The sequence below is a fragment of the Rhinopithecus roxellana genome, chromosome 17, assembly GCF_007565055.1.
Source record: "Rhinopithecus roxellana isolate Shanxi Qingling chromosome 17, ASM756505v1, whole genome shotgun sequence".
NCBI lineage: Eukaryota > Metazoa > Chordata > Mammalia > Primates > Cercopithecidae > Rhinopithecus > Rhinopithecus roxellana.
The window spans coordinates 93,335,427-93,352,947 of record NC_044565.1 but is presented as its reverse complement, the minus strand read 5'-3'; the positions used below and the strand labels follow the sequence as shown (position 1 = coordinate 93,352,947).

Sequence of the window (17,521 nt, the reverse complement as noted above, 5' to 3'; positions counted from 1 at the left end):
TTTCATTAGGTTTTTGTAAGGATCAATTTCTTTAGCTGAATGCCTGTCCCATAGTGGGTGATAAACAATGATTGCCATTATTACTGCTGTTGTTGTTATTAGGTGTTATATTTTATTATTAAGCACAGTAATTATCACCGTCATTTATGAATTTAATTAATTTTTATGGTTCCTAAAGCATTTTTCTATACATCTGAGCTTAGGAGTCCTGTGGGGCAGAAAGTGCAAATAGCAATTATAATCTCCATTTTATGAGCAGGGAGACACAGAAGCAGTGAAACTAAGTGACTTGCCAAAGACATATAGCTTGTGAGTGGCACAGTTAGGTCAAAACATGCAGGTCCCCTGAGTCCTCATCCAAGTTAATGTCTCTTTTGATTTTAATGTTTTTTTTCTTTATTTTGGTTCTTGGGCCATTGTCACTTGAATAAAAACTCATCATTATTAGCCTTATGCTGCCAGGTTGGGTTTGTCATTGACTCCTCTACTAAATGCACAGATCACTGAAATGTTTGGACACAGTACTATAAGCACTGTCATATTCTGCTTATTTTTGTTAAATGAGATTTTCGATTTTACTTTTTCAAGAACTAATGACAAAAAGTGTTTGTAATCTTGTCATCTCATCTGTCAGCTGAATTTACCAACTTGCTATAACTGTCCCACAGTACACTGCAAAAGAGGGAGGAATGATCAGAGAATATTGTCTCTGTCCACAATAAAAATACAACCAGTTATTTGAACTGGGCTCTGCCTACTGTACCCCTCCTTTAGTTAATAAAATATGGGAACAAAACTTCTTTCTTCTCTCCTTATTTTAATATTCCTATGAAAGTAAACATCTGTAGATGACTGAGTGAATGTTAATAAGGTTGATGGTGAGAGAGAAGGAAAAACAAGTGTGATATGCCAAAGCTTGGAAAATTACTAGGCATAACATGATATTGGCATGAAGGACCCCATTTTATGCCTGTCTGACCAATCTCAAGGCTTCATCAATAACCGCACCTGATTAATTACACTGTGGTAACCAAAGAAACCAGCAGGAAAAAAAATGTGCCCTTTTGGATGGGGAATGGGCAACTGCATCATTGGTATTCCTTGCGGTCTGCTCTTTTCTTTTGAAAGGCATTGCCCTGGAATGTGGTCCTACTATATGCCAAGAGGCAGTCTGTGGAAGACCATCTCCTGTCAGGCTAATCTCACACTGATTCACTCTCTTACTTTTGTCCACCATCCTTCCACCTTTCGAATTTAATCTCATAGAGTTAGCAAAGTCTTAGAACAAGATAAAACCTCTCATGCCTCAGTTTTCTTACCTGGAAAATGGAGAAACTAGTGTCTACATCAAAGGAGTGTTAAGAAACCTGCATGAGTTAGTGCCTGTAAAGCACTTAAGAAAAACATTGACAGACACATGTTAAGCACTTAATGCACAGTTATCTATTATTATTGCCATTGAAGATGGAAAGGCATTTTATTCCTGGGCTTATGGATTCTTTCTTACCTTTTCCTTATCACTGATGTTGTAGATTGGAAAGGATCTTGATCTAACTCTACTCTTTTTAAGCCATTTTATAACTTCACATCTTGCTAAATTTGTTATGTGAATAAACTACAACAAAAACTAGTGAGAAGTATGTTTGGAGTCAGATACACTTAGGTAACTTCTAGATTGTAACTTCTGGTTCTTTATTAACTAATTTAGGGACATGGGGCACATGTCTTAACTTATCTGCACCTTGTATTACCTGTAAATAGAGAGTGATCCCTAATGTCACTGTGCTCATCTGAGCTAAATTGGTAATATATATGTAAAAGTTATTAAATCCTTTATGGGTATGTGGTAATCAGTAGCTTCATTTCATAAACTTTGTTGAATGAATTGATTTAAAAATCCTAATAATGATGATGGGCCAGGCACAGTGACTCATGCTTGTAATCCTAGCACTTTGGGAGGCCAAGGCAGGCAGATCACTTGAGACCAGGAGTTCAAGACCAGCCTGGCCAACACAGTGAAACCTTGTCTCTACTAAAAATACAAAAATTAGCCAAGCATGATGGTGTAAACCTGTAATCCGAGCTACTTGGGTGGCTGAGGCACAAGAATCACTTGAACCTGGGAGGTGGAAGTTATAGTGAGCCAAGATCGCACTGCTGTACTCCAGCCTGGGCTACACAGTGAGACCCTGTCTCGAAACAAACAACAAACCCCAAGTAATAATGATGGCAAACATTTAAAAAATACCTACTCTGTGTCTGATACTATACAGAGAACACATTGCCTAATCTTCACAGCAATCATAGAGGTAGCTACGGTTATCAACCTCAATTTACAGAGGAAGAAGTCAAACTAAGAGAGGTAAGATAGTTTATTTATGAGCACACAGGGCTCATATTCAAGCAGTCTTGACTCTAGAGCCTATGCTTATAACCTTTATACCTTATGGCTTTGTGACCAGTTATTCCCTCAGGTCTAGCCTTTGGCCTGGAGATAATCAACTTTTTTTGTTTATAGAGCAAAAGTGGCATTATAGAAGTATAGGTGTAAATTTTGTTGTTGATGGTTCTTTTCTTTCAATAGATTTGGATGGGTAGAAATAATACACAAATATAATTTTTCTTAAAATTAGCATATCACTTCAAGTTAGACTTACTATACCTGTATGAGGAAATAATAAAATATATATTTTAAAGTAAATTAGGGAAGCTTGATTTTTCTGACTGCATTCCAGCTAATACCCACCCACATAACTGTGTGGATGCTATGTAGGATGCTATGAGCTCTGCTTTCTGAGGGATATTTAGCCTTTGCAATGAAGTGTGTGGATGGGGGTGAAGGTTATCAATTTAAATATGCTCATTTTTCTCTTTTTGTCTTTAGACCCCAGAAGAACTAGAGGATGATTCTGACTTTGAGCAGGAAGATTACGATGTGCGTAGTAGGACAAGTGTTCAGACTGAGGATGACCAGCTCATTGCAGGGCAGAGCGCACGGGTGAGTGGACATGTAAGACTTTGGCTTGGCACACACGGCCCGTGTTTACTAAAATGGTTTGAGGGTATTTCTAAACTCCAGAGACGTGGTACCCCAGAGATTCATGGGTCAGAAATCTGTGGTGTCATCTGAGGTGGTTTATAGCAAATCACGTTTTACACAGTGAAAATCACCACCACTGCTCCTGATTCCTTTAACTCCCCTCTTTTGGTATCACTAGAAACATAGCAACCACATCACAGCAAGCTTTTATGTGTATAATTGATTTTGTTGGGGTTGGGTATTACAACTGGATGATAAACTGATAGGGGACACTGTAATACAGCAAATTTTGCATTGGCACAGTCACCATTGTTCTTTCTGAAGTCTCCGAGCTTGTCAACACAAGAGGCAATGACAAATGGGGAATCAGGGTACTACTTTGTTAATAGCTGGGCTGCTGCTCCATACAATGGCCTATGTTCTATGATATCTAAGATCATATCTTTTGAAATGGGTTCAAGGCCATTAGATAGAGAATGTTTTGTTTCCTCATGATGCCTGTCTACTCCCATGGTGGTATTCCTAGATCTGTCTACCATGTGATAGAAAAATAAATTAGAGACAAATTAGAAATATGCAAGTTTAAGGATCAGGAAGCAACAGAGAGAGTACCAGCTCTGCCTGACGTTTGAGTAATCCATGATACTGTTCACCAATGCATTTGGTCCAAAGAGCATCCTAAATTTGGATCAATCTGATTAGCTGTATCACCCAGAGGGTAGCTGTACATAATCAAGCTGGTGGTGAGAGATGAAATCTTTAGAGATTGCATAGGAGGATGAAATTTTCCTCCCCTTAAAAGCTCAGTTTCCAAAGAGTAAAAACAATCCGATTATAGTATAACTGAGAATTAGATATTCTAATTTTCTGTGATAAGTTTTATTTAAATAAAAGATAATGAATAGAAAGCAGGAGGTTGAGAAAGAGGTGGTAATTTAAAATAGAAATTGGGAAACCCCAGAAAGCCCACACTGCCTTAAGAATTATGAAAGAAAAATAATCAGAGGTTAAAATAAAGAGGACTTGAAGGAGATGTTTAGTCAAGAAAGACTTTGTGTCTAAAACCCAATTTCTCTTATATGCTTTATGCCCTGAAATTCTCACCCAACAATCAAGTGATCCAAAAGATATAAACAAACATTAATAGGAGGGATGTGAAGGTAAAATAATATTAAAGACAAAGGCTTTGTTTTCAGACAGATTTGGTTTTGAATTATAAAGAGCAGCATTAGAACCATGCTCAAAGCTACCATGCTTAATTTTTCTGAGTTTCAGACCTATCATCCCTAAAATGTGAATAACAGGGTTACCTGATAGGATTCTTATGAAATTTAATTCCTTAATATTTGTAAAATAATGGGCACAATATTAGATGTACAGTAAATGCTCAATAAAGATGACTGTGATAATTATCCTTTCTAAGAGAAATCCTTTCTGATCACACGATGGTGGGACAGCAGAAAAGTAGGCATTCAGCCCCCTATTTCAAAATTTTCTTGCAGATTCTATTTAATCCCCCCTAAAATGTTGAAAATTGGAAAGGTCAGTAACTTGAAAATCTTTTGACTCTGTGTTGGCAAAACATCAGGCTAATTAAATAGTCAATTCATCTTCAGAATTAAGTAAAACCAGCATTTTTGTCACTGACAAAGGGCAATTTTGAATAATTCATCCAAACGTGAAGCAATTCAGTCAATTTGACTGACTAACTGCAACTCAGTATACATGCAGCCTAGTATCCACTGACTAGTTTTCTTAAAGACAAAGACAGGTTGTACAACTCATCTTGCTTTATAATCACCATCTTGTCAAAATGTCATGACCAGTCCTACTTTTACAAGGAAGAATAGAGTCCCAATATACCTCTGTTTCACTGAGAACAGAATTCTAGCCTTATTTACATTAGACTTCAAGTCAATGATGATGGGCGGAAATACAATTCAGAGACTCCTGTCTTTATCATCTATTATTTCTTCACACTAGAGTCTTTTCTGAGAGTTTTTTCCAGCATGAATTAGAAACAGGGTCCAAGATAGTAAGAACAGAGCACTCCTATAAATTCAACACTTGCTCATTTGTCTTTGAGGTCCATCATGTGGTCTGTATGATTAACTTGCAGCAGACAGCATTACTTACTGAGTCAGCCTATTTTAGCCTGTAATTATATGATGACAAATCAGAGACAAGGAATTATGGCTGTTAAGTTGGAAATAAGAGGGTGCATTGAATTGCTGAAATGATAGATGGTCAGACTTTTGACCAGCGAAGTGTGCTAAGTTGTTCCAAATTGTGAAGGAGGCGAACTTTGTCTTTGACAGAGGCATTTGCTCTTCCCTGCACCAAGTCCTCCCATGTTAATGATATTACTTTGTGTTCACATTTAGAGAAGTTTCCCTTTCTGAAAATGATTAATTATAAGAAGGTTTAAGTGGGAGATAAGCTTTTAGTAACCCCATCCAACATTGCTCTCAAATTCTGGAATTAAAGTGTTTAAAAACTTTCCTTTATATGCCCATGTCTGCTGCTTGCCTACAATATTCTGAGGGAGAGGAGAGAGGGGGCGGGAGTGATGAGGGGAGATGAATGGGAATCAATATGGATGGTGGTGATCTGATAAAATATGGAGGTGATGTGGTACCCTTTCATCCTAGACATGACATAATAGAAACTGTTTCTCCACAGGTTGACATAGTTAAAATAGGTTAGTGACAATTGCTGGGCACTTGACCTTGGTGATACAATATATTATTTGGAGTCACACAGACCTGATTTTAAATATGGACTTAGTGAAGCTGTGTGACTTTGGGGCAACTTTCTTAACTTCTCCACACTTCATCTCCTCATACGCTACCTCATAAGGTCAAAGGAAGAATTCTATGATAAAATGTATCACAGGATTTGTCATATAAATATGTAATAATTAAGTTGGTGGTAATGGTAATGATGCTTGTGGCTTGAGCTAATCATTCATTAGAAGGCTGGCTAATTTCACCTGAAAGAGTTGGATAATTCAGGCAACCATGAGAGTTTTTACTTGAGTTAATGGGACAATTACCTCAATTTTCCAATTCACTTCACAGCTAGAGACGGGTAAGAATCAAAGGACCTACTTCTTAACTACTTATATTTATTATACTGCTTTAAAGTCAAGTGAGTAGAAACAGGCACATTGAGTTTTAGTCCCTTTAATTGTTATTTATAAACATTCCTGTACTTGAAACTTAATGTTAGCCTCTTGTTCTATGCTTAAGAAATGAACGCTTGTCAATTTGGGGACCCAAAGACTTTAAAAATCATTTTTTTCCTCCGGAAATTAGAAGATAATTATATCAAAATCTCCTTGAGATTGAAACTGAAGGAAGGATTCAGTGCTATTTGAGTGGTTGCTTGCTTTTATCAGTGATTTTCACTTTTAATAGGTAGGGTTTATAACAATCACCAAAAAATGGTTGGTGGTTCAGAGGAAAGGCTGGGAGGGACTCTGGGGTTGGGGGAAGGAATCCTTTTAGATTAATTTCTCTGATACCACTAATTTGGGACCCCACATCAGGCAGATCAACAATTTGGACAGCTGTGCTTGGCTGTGAAAACCAGAAACTTAACCTGTCCCGGGTAATCATATCATACAAACAGAAAATCTGATATGTCCCCTTTCCTCTTGGCTATGAAGATAATTTTTCTCATATTCCCTTAGTTTGAGGGAATGAACAATTGCATGTTAGGTATTTTATATTGAGTTTGATTTCAATGTAGCTGGCTTCTATTTTTTTCTAGCTAGAATGGCTTTAATGTGTTAACATTTCAAACTGCTGAGTTACATTGATAAGACCTAATTAAAACTCATGTGTTGAATTCTAATTTGATTAATTTGCACATTTCACAGTTTGTGATCTACTGTTCATAGATAACCTTTTTTTAAATTCCAGTTTCAGAAAAGGTCAATTATGAATTTTTAAAAGCAAGAGCATTTTAAGAATATTTAGGAAGAGACTTCAGCTCATTGACAGCTACATAAGCAGAGGCAAATGGAAGGATGCTTTCACCCAAGTCACACACCATTAAGTGTATTATGCAGGTCAAGCATCTCTAGAGTCAAAATCATATCTTCCTTTGCAAACTTGCATTGGAGGGGACAGTTTTTCTTCAGAATTGTGTCCTTAGAATGTGTGTGTCAGTTCTGGCAACTTCTCTTGAATTATGTTAATGCAGTGATTGGAAAAATGTTTAAGCACTCAGTCAAAAGATGTTTATTAAGCTTCTACTATGGGCAGGATATGGCAGCCTAAACCCTAGGGAAGCATATAAAGAAGTTAGCAGTAGGGCATTCATAGGAATTAATTAGAGAGCAAAGCAAAGCAGTTAATATTCAAGTGCTAAATTGTATAATGGAGACCCAAGTGCTATAGTTGACAGAGAAGTATACACCTTTCAGTGCACAAATTAACCTTGTGTTGGGACAATGAAATGTGCATTGCTTTTCATCTGGGGATTGAACATTGACTCTGGGAGTCTGCTGATAGTTTTACGAATTCTTTTACAAAGAAGCACCTAGCGAATGCTTTAAATGATGCTGGTTTAGGATCTGTGAGGTGAGGTCTAAGTAAAGTGTGATTTGCTCTTTTGTATGAGGAGGACAATAAACCAAAAACAGCAATAGGTCATCAGAAAGGGATAGGTAAGGAAAAAGGTGCATATTTAATTTCTGTAAATCAGACATATCTCAAATATAGTGGAATAGCTGTCTTGCTATGAACACAACATTGCAAATGTGAAGTTATAATAAACTCACGTATATCAAGTACCTTTTTAAATACAGTTTTTAAAGCTATTTTAACAGTATCTTTTAAGATACAGTATTTTAAATATCTTAACAATAGTATTCATGCAAGTCTGGATTTTAAAATATGGATTAAAATTTACACATACACATGCATATCCAAAAATATGTACACATGCTATTTAAAGCCACATACATGCATCCATGGAAGTTAGTAGATGTGGCTATTAGTAAGAAGCATCTGGGAAGGATACTGTTAGGCAAATCAGACACCATATGCAACTCATGTCTGTGGCATCCACCAGGATGCACAGCCTGGTGAGCAGTGCAGTGATTTCAGTGACCCTTGCCCCACTTGGTTGAGGAACCCTGGACAGTGGGTAAGCTGCATGGCCCCGCACAACTGATGATCCAGTTGTGTACAATGGTTAAGAATGATCTTAGTTCAATGGGTTTGAATCCTGTTCCTACAGCCTATTGTGTGATATTAGGAATTTTATGAATTTCTCTGGGCCTACATATTATTAAAATGGGGATAGTAATAGTATTAGAATAATTAAGTAGATTGTTATTTGACATACATAAGTCTCAGCACAGTACCCAGTATTTGTTGATATACATAAGGAATCATAACCATCTTCTATTGGTAGACAGTTGCATAGACCCCAAGCCCATCCCTTTCCCTATGGCAACTAAGAAATGAGCCAGAGCAGTAGTTGGAAAGGCAAACTAATGGTGGAAATTATAATATAATGTTAATGATAATTCTATACATGCTTACTTTCATTTTTTTGAAAAAACACATTTAATTTGCTGCCCACCATCACCTTTTGAGGTAATTATTTACTGTACCCATATTCTATATGAAGAGATCAATGATAGATCCATATAACAGTGAAGTCTTAACCCATGTCAGCTACAGAGCCCTGGTTGAACCCAGTTTATCTGAGCTCACATTGCCCGATACTAGTTATTAGTCCTTCCAAATTTATTCACTCACACCGGGAGAAGATTTACAATTTAGGAAGCATTTTTCTTGTGTTATTTTACTTGTTCATTGCAGAAACTGCAGTCCCCCAAACTGTGCTCTCTTGGTCTGTCTGCTGGAAAATATGTGTATCCCAGAAGCGGGGAAATGGAAGCACCTGTTCACATTCCCCTGTCTGTGACGCAGGTTGCATACGGTTTTGGGAGGATGTGATAAGGTGATGTCAAACATTTCATTCAGGGCATGCTACCTAAATGGTGTTTAACAAACATAGTTGATTCTCATTACTCCTGATAGTTATGTTCTATGAAGTCATCACGAACATTTAATTAGCAAATATTTAACCATTGCTCCTAGGGGAAATACAGCATTAGGTTCCTCAGAGCTGCCAGTCAAGACATTTTCTTTAGCTGATCAATACATAACTATGTTTAATGGGTGTTTCTGTTTAGACACTTTATATTTTTGATTCATTAACATTGAACTCACAGCCAATAGCTCTGTAACTCATGCCTGATTGAAACTTAGCTAACACATGTATTTTCTCCATAAGGCACATGCTAGCCTTCTCATGCTCAGGGACACTAGATGCACTTCAGCACCATGCTTGGAGCCGTTTTAAACAGCAAAGTTACTAAAAAAAAAAAAAAAAAAAAAAAGCACAAAGATACGAAAAATATAGCAGTAAATAGACTGTAAAAAGTACACTTGTTTACAGTATGAGAGCTGAAAAGGGAAGTCAGAGCATTGCCTTTTCAACCTCATCTGGGAATATGCATGTCCAGCAACTCAAATTTTTTGCTGCTCTGCCCACATTTGCAAATGACCACGAAAATGCTACAAGCCTTGATTTTGGGGTTACAAATATATTTTAGAGAGTAGGCAAATTGGCAAATGAAGGAATCCATGAATAAGGAGAAGACTGCAGTTTTCCCTTTTCTACATTTTCTTACCTAGCAGTTATTGAAAATGAACCCACGCTTCCTAATTTTATACTTTATCCCATTATAACTTTTCTGCCTACGTACTCAAAGGCTTTAACGAGGAGCCACAGGCATGCTACCACCCTAAAGGAGTGGGGGAGGGCTGGGAGTAGGCGTGCCATCCCTGGCATGCCCTGGGCAGGGGATTTTTGTTTGGCATCTCTGTGTAGACACCTTCATTTACACTCAAAGTAGCCCCATCCTCCCCCACTTGGATGCTCAGATAGTGTTTAAAATTCCTCTCCTTTCCAGTGACAGAAGGCCGTTTTTCTTTTTTCCCTTCTCTGAACAGATTTCAGTGTTGAAAGAGGTGCATTCTTTCATCTGGTAAAAGTTTCCTGAGACCAAATATAAAAATTGTCAAGAATAGCTTCTTTTGAACAAACATATGCCATCAAAGCGGCAGAGAAGTTCTGTTATTGCCAGTGCGCACGTAGCTTTGGATATCTCTGTATTTTTCATATATGGGAGTGGGACGGGGACTTTGGGGAGCTTATCAGCCTGTGCTGGTGGCCTCCCTGGAATGGAGAAAGACGTGCTTTCCGAAATGGCAGGGTAGCTCATAAACCTTTGCAGGGTCTGGCTCTGCCATCCGCAGAAGGCAGAGTCAACATACGGTCTGTACTTCCTTTGTCACCGTCACTCACGCTTTTTCTGTAACCCACGCAGGCCATCATGGCGCAACTACCGCAGGAGGAGAAGGCAAAAATAGCTGAGCAGGTGGAGATATTCCATCAAGAGAAAAGCAAGCTGGATGCAGAAGTGGCCAAATGGGACGACAGCGGCAATGATATCATTGTACTGGCCAAGCAGATGTGCATGATCATGATGGAAATGACAGACTTCACAAGGTGAGGCCCAGAGCCAGGGAGCTGAAGATTTTTTCATTAAACCCAGAAGTGTAGCAGTGTGTATTAGCATGTGAGAGCCTGCTGAAAAATTAAAATATACCAAGGCAAGGTGGTGATATTATAAATTTACATGTATAAGTCAAAATGATCTAGACTTAATTCCTGGCAGATAGGTAGGTCTTTTTGGTCAAGGAAATAGATTGAATGTTGTAATTATTGTTGTAATTATCTACCCTAAGGCAGTCATAAAATCAAACCCCTGGGGATGGGTGACTCATCTTTGGTCTGTGCTATTTTGCAATATGCTTAAATATTATTCTGAAGATAAAGTGAATGATTAGTTAATATCCCTTTGGAAAAATATGTACCTGTGTTTGTGTGTGCACATGTAAACATGTATGTTGTAATACTAGCTTGTGATCTAGCATTAATTTAAGCTCACATTTTATTCTTACATATTAAGAATGAGGTACAACAATCTAAGATTCCGTTGTTTTCACAGAGAAATTAAAGTTGTGTAAGATTTATTTCCTTTAACTCTGAGCTAGTACCTTTGACAAATCAAGTGACCAGTCAGAATTTTGTCAGGAGACTTTTCTTCAACAAGGGTTTAGTGCTCTTTCTATCATTGCATTTTGGTCTCTTCTTTAAAAGAAGGTGATATATCTGCCCTTTCAACACAAAGGGCAAACCAAGGGAGAGCAAAACTCAATAGGAACCTCCCTGAATTTTGAATCAGAATATCAGGTGATTTGAGGGGAGGTCTCTTACTGTCTGTTTGCGAAATAGTGAAATAACACTTGTCTTATCAACTTCAGAAGAGAGTTTTAAAATCCAAAGAGATAATGCAAGTATAAATTATGCTGCCATACAAATATAAACTAGCGTTTTACCGTAGGTTTTTTTTCTGGAAAACACACATATACGCGAAGATGTATTAATGATTTAACATGATACTTGTTATTGAAATAATATAAGATATATGGGAATGTCAAGACATCATCTGATGGGTGACAACTTTTCTTAATGGTTATTGAATGCTTCTACTAAGAAAAGGCTAGAATTGATTAAAAGTTATAATTTAATATGGAATATCTCAGTGTCGCCCCCTTTGCCTCTGGCCAATATGTACTAATGACATAGCTTGGCCCTTTTTCCAAATATTTTAAAATTGTTTTTTACTTCAGTGGAATGACTTTACTGTTATGAAGGAGCCCTTCGAGACTTTTAAATGTCATTGTATTCATGAGAAGTTCAAATTTGTACATTTGGTTAGTCTTTGTAGACTTCACACATTTATTTCACAAAACGTAACAGCAGGAAAAAAGTCCGAGCCATTATTTCAGTCTGAAACTTCCTACAAATCAAACTATTATGGCAGCCTCAGTCGTTGTTTCTCAAGGCCTATGATAACTTAATTTGCTTGCTTTCAACATTTTATTAGTACTTTATCTGATGATTATCCAATCCATTAATAGCATCACTTGAACAAATAATCTCATTAAAGTGAATAATGAATCTGGTCATGTTACTAGTTTTGATCAGGAGCACATTTTATAATTCTCTAGATTATATAACTGTGGTCAAGGCACAGTTATAAAAGATATATTTGAGGGGTCTTGTTACATGGTGTTAAATAAGGCACATTGTCGGTTAGTCAAAGTGTAGTTTTAAAAGTGAAAAGAAGGTGTCTTCAATTTCCTAGGAATTTTGTATCATTTTATGCTGATTTGAATAATGAAATGTCTAGGGAGCTACTAGTTACAATGTTTCCCACTGCATGATGAGTAGTTTTGTGCTCTTTTTGTTAGGGCAAAGGGAGGAATATAGTAATTAATGACTAGGGAACCAGAGTAGACTGTGTGTTTGAAATGCAACATAGGAAGTTGAGGCTTCATTGCTGCCTCCATCTGCACAGCCTGTTTTTTTTACAGACAGCTGAATAGTGCCTTTCTTTGTGGCCTCTCACCTAAGTTCACTATATCTGACCTTATACGTTGTTATTATTGCCCTTCCACTTGCATATTCCACTTCAAGGAGGAATAATTTTAGGTCCGTAACTCTAAACATTCTTAAGTACCATTTTCTCTTATTTAAAGAAATGGATATAACTGCTTAGGAATTGAAACTTGGCTACTTTCCTTAATGTAGATGTGTAAAGGGCATGTGGGTACACAATACCCTGGCATTTATTATCTTGTTGTTTTCTTCTTATCACTAGCTAATTCATTAATTTGATTCAGTAATCTCAATGATATCCACTCCATTATTATTAAAATTGGAAGGGTTCTGCCTCATTATATGTGTAATAACTTCTTCATGGAAGATAAAACTGATTATGCCTCATGTCTTTTTCCCACTCAGTTCTTGACTTCCATCTCATCAACAATGGCAGAAGCACCATCCTGCATGGAGTGAAATTCATGCTTTTCATGTCACTTTTCAGAAAGAAATAGAATGTTGCTAGTCTTGTTTCCCAATAACAAAAGGTGTGCAGATAGCAACAGCTCAAGTTTAATTGTACAGCAAAGAACAAAGCTATTTTTAGAATCAAACTTAAGTTCAAATCTTCAACAGTTTTGAGACTGACTGTCAAATACTGAGCACTAGACTCAGAAATCATATAATCATTCTATGTTTCCCAAACTTGATTTCCTGGCTTAGTTCACATGCTCAGTAGTACCTCAGCTGGTCTTTCGGTTCAGATTCTCCACTCATCCAGGCCACATCCGTCCAGTGAAGGGCAGTCATCCAGCTTCCTTTGCACCAAAACTTTCATTAGCTCCTTTTTTCACAGAATAAAAATCCTTGTGTTTGCTCTTCAAGGTCTACCTTTCTTGACCTTTAGGCTTCTGTCCTAATTTCATACATGTTTAACGCCTGACCTTACAACCTATTCCAGGAAGTACCTGGAACAGTTCAACTTGTGATTCTGTAGTTCTACCTGAGTTCTTGAAATTCCCCAGATTCACTCAACTGTTCTACTGTGCTGTCTTCATACTGCCTCAACTGATTAGTGAAATTTCCCAGGCATATTTAGAAGTCTCTGAAAAGTGACTTTTATGGTTCAATACATTTGCAAATACCCTTTTTATGTGTTGTATCTCATTATTGGAGAGTCATATTTGGTATTAACATGTTAGAGGTATTGAGAAGGCATAAAAAATAACTTGGATTGACTCAGAATTTGAATTTTGAATACTAAGTATATTAACTCAGAATATACTGAGGCATAGATTTTTCACATTAGTACTTATTACCTTCTCACAAAATAAATGTGAATTAGTTCATAAATGGTGATGTGACGGCAGTGATGCGGTAATACTTTTCCTTGACTTTCTTTTTTGGAGTGACCACTTCACAGGAAAGACTCCAATATTGACCTTTGCATCAGAATTACCTATGTCCAAAAGAGAGACTGTTTCAAGAATCCATATAAGTAGAGTTAATTATATGGCTTGATGCTCTTTCCAAGGAAACTAAAAACATACTCCAGATGGGACAATATGATTGCTCCTGCATTCAGAACATGAGATTACCCATAGCATCTTTTAAAACCCACAAAATACAAAATCTGCTCTAAGGTAGAAAAACACAAGGGCTGCGGGTCGCAATTTTAAAATGGGGAGATAAACCAATGTGGCCAGTCTTCTTGTCGATATTGTCTTCCATGGATAGGAAGACTCAAACTTCTGATGCTTTCATGGATGTGATTTTTTTTTCTTTTTTCTTTTTTCCTTTTTTTTTTTTTTTTTTTTTTTTGCCGTTAGCTATTTGTTTCTTGTTTCAGTGCCCACTTCACATTATCTAAATGACTGTAGCTCATTTTGACTTGTGCTGTCCAATATAGTAGCCACTAGCTGTATATGACTACTTAAATTGTTTTTCTATTATGGTATATATCATGGAGTTTACCATCTCAATCCTTTGTAAGTGTACATTTCTATGGCATTCAGTACATTTACATCTTTGTGCAACCATTACCACCCTCCATCTCCAGAACGTGTTCATCTTCCTCAACAGATACTCTGTACCTATGGAATGTAAACTCCCCATCTGCCTTCCGTTTCTATGACTTTGACTAATATAGGTATTTCAGATAAGTTGAGTCATACAATATTTGTTCTTTTGTGACGGGCTTATTTCATTTAGCACAATGTCTTCAAAGTTCATGCATATATTGTAGCATATACTCAAATGCTTTTCCTTTTAAAGGTTTAATAATGTTCCATTGAACGCATATACCACCCACATTTTCTTTATCCATTCATCTCTTAATAGGCACTTCAGTTGCTTCCACCTTTTGGCTATTATGAATAATGCTGCACTGTACATGAGTGTATAAGTATACAAGTTCCTGCTTTCATTTCTTTTAAGTGTATACCCAGAAGTGGAATTGCAGGATCATATAGTAATTCTTTTAAATGTTTGAGGGATCACAATATTATTTTTCACAGTGGCTGCACCATTTTACATTCCCACCAGCAATACACAAGTGTTCCAAGTTTTCCACAATGGTCAAATTTCTCCACATCCTTGCCAAAGCTTGTTTTCTGTTTTTCTTGATAGTAGCCATCCTAAAGGATGTGAAGTGGTATCTCATGGTGGTTTTAATTTGTATTTCCCTAATGATTAATTATGTTGAACATCTTTCCTATGCTTATTGGCATTGTATATCTCCTTTGGAATAATGTCTGTCCAAGTCTTTTGCCCATTTTTCAGTTGGGTTGTTTGCTTTTTTGTTGTTGAGTTGTAGGAGTCCTTGGTATATTCTGGATATTAATTTCTTATCAAGAATTACAAATTCCTGATAAAGAATTACTATTTTCTTATTTTATTGGCTTCATTTTCACTATTTGTTGATAGTGTTCTTTGACAGACAAAAGTTTTTAATCTTGAAGTTCAACATCTATTTTTTTGTATTATTGCTTATACTTTTAGTGTCATATCCAAGAAATTACCAAATCCAATGTCATGAAGTTTTCTCCTGTGTTTTCTTCGAGTTTTATACTTTAGTTCTTATGTTTAGGTCTTTCATCTATTTTCAGTTAATTTTTAAATGAGGTATAACATGAGTACTGCTGCTTCTTTTGCATGTGGATAATCCAGTTTTCCCAGCACCATTTATTGAAAACACTGCCCTTTTCCAAGACCTAAATCTTAGCAAAAATCTCAATACCTTTGTGGAAAATCATTTGACTTTATATGTGTAAGGGTCTATTTTTGAACTCCACTCTATTCCATTGGTCTCCATGTCTGTCTTTATGCCAGTATGACACTATTTTGATTATTGTAAGTTTTAAAATCAAAGTGTGAGGCCCACAATTTTTGTTCTTTTCAAGATTGCTTTGGCTATTTGTGTTGCCTTGAGATTCCATGTGAATTTTAGGATTGATTTTTTAATTTTGGCCAAAAATGCCTTTGGGTTTTGATAGAGATTACAGTGGATCTGTAGATCTCTTTCAGTAGTATTGACATCTTAAGTCTTCCAATCCACATTCATCGAATGACTTTCCATTTATTTTTGTAATTTCAACAATATTTTGTAGTTTTCAGCATGCAAGTCTTCTGACTCCTTGGTTAAGCTTATTCCTAAACATTTAAATTTTTTTGATACTATTTTAAATGGAGTTATTTTCTTCATTTTCTTTTAGGATTTTTTTGTTACTAGTGTCTAGAAACATTTTGTATCCTGCAACTTGCCTGAATTCAGTTATTAGTTTTACCAGGATTTTTTTAAAGAATCTTAAACATTTTCTACATGTAAGATCATGTCACCTGTTAACGGAGATAATGTTGCTTCTTCCTTTCCAATTTGAATGCCTTTTAGTTCTGTAACTTGCCTGATTGCACTGGCTGGGACTCCCAGTACTATGTTAAATAGGAGTGGCAAGAGCAGGCATCCTTGCTTTGATCCTAGTCTTAGAGGTAAAGCTTGTGTTACTCACCACTGAGTATACATAAAGTAAGCTGTGGGTTTTAAAATTTTCATTAAGATGAAATAAAACTGAAACATTGTTTGACAGTTTCTTTTAAAGCTAAAAACGTGTGTGGTGTTATTTCTGAGGTCTCTGTTATGTTCTATGGTGTATATGTATGTTTTGGTACCAGTACCATGCTGTTTTGGTTACTGTAGCTTTGTAGTATAGTTTGAAGTCAGGTAGCATGATGCCTCCAGCTTTGTTCTTTTTGCTTAGGATTGTCTTGGCTATACAGGCTTTTTTTGTTGTTGTTACATATGAAATGTAAAGTAGTTTTTTCTAATTCTGCAAAAAAAGTCAATGGTAGCTTGATGGGAATAGTACTGAATCTATAAATTACTTTGGACAGTGTGGCCATTGTCACGATATTGATTCTTCCTATCCATGAGCATGGAATGTTTTTCGATTTGTTTGCGTCCTGTCTTATTTCCTTAAGCAGTGCTTTGTAGTTCTCCCAGAAGAGTTCTTCACATCACTTGTAAGTTGTATTCCTAGGTATTTTATTCTCTTTGTAGCAATTGTGAATGGAAGTTCATTCATGATTTGGCTCTCTGCTTGTCTATTGTTGGTGTATAGGCAATGCCTGTGATTTTTGCACATTGATTTTGTATCCTGAGACTTAGCTGAAGCTGCTTATCAGCTTAAGGAGTTTTTTTGGGCAGAGACAAGGGTTGTGTTTTTTTTGAGACGGAGTCTCGCTCTATCTCCCAAGCTGGAGTGCAGTGTTGCTATCTCGGCTCACTGCAAGCTCCACCTCCCGGGTTCACGTCATTCTCCTGCCTCAGTCTCCCAAGTAGCTGGGACTACAGGCACCCACCACCACGCCTGGCTAATTTTTTTTTTTGTATTTTTAGTAGAGATGGGGTTTCACCATGTTAGCCAGGATGGTCTCTATCTCCTG

The 17,521-nt window shown here is 36.8% G+C and overlaps 1 protein-coding gene across 8 annotated transcripts in view; it reads left to right on the top strand.

The window, feature by feature from the left end:
- CTNNA2 (catenin alpha 2) overlaps nucleotides 1-17,521 on the top strand; it is a 1,154,891-nt gene that overhangs the window by 1,084,853 nt on the left and 52,517 nt on the right. For all 8 annotated transcript variants that reach the window (XM_030921682.1, XM_030921679.1, XM_030921677.1 and 5 more), the window contains 2 exons: nucleotides 2,885-2,998; nucleotides 10,458-10,639. In XM_030921682.1, the coding sequence (XP_030777542.1) occupies nucleotides 2,885-2,998; nucleotides 10,458-10,639 (296 nt within the window). The remainder of the gene's footprint in view (nucleotides 1-2,884; nucleotides 2,999-10,457; nucleotides 10,640-17,521) is intronic.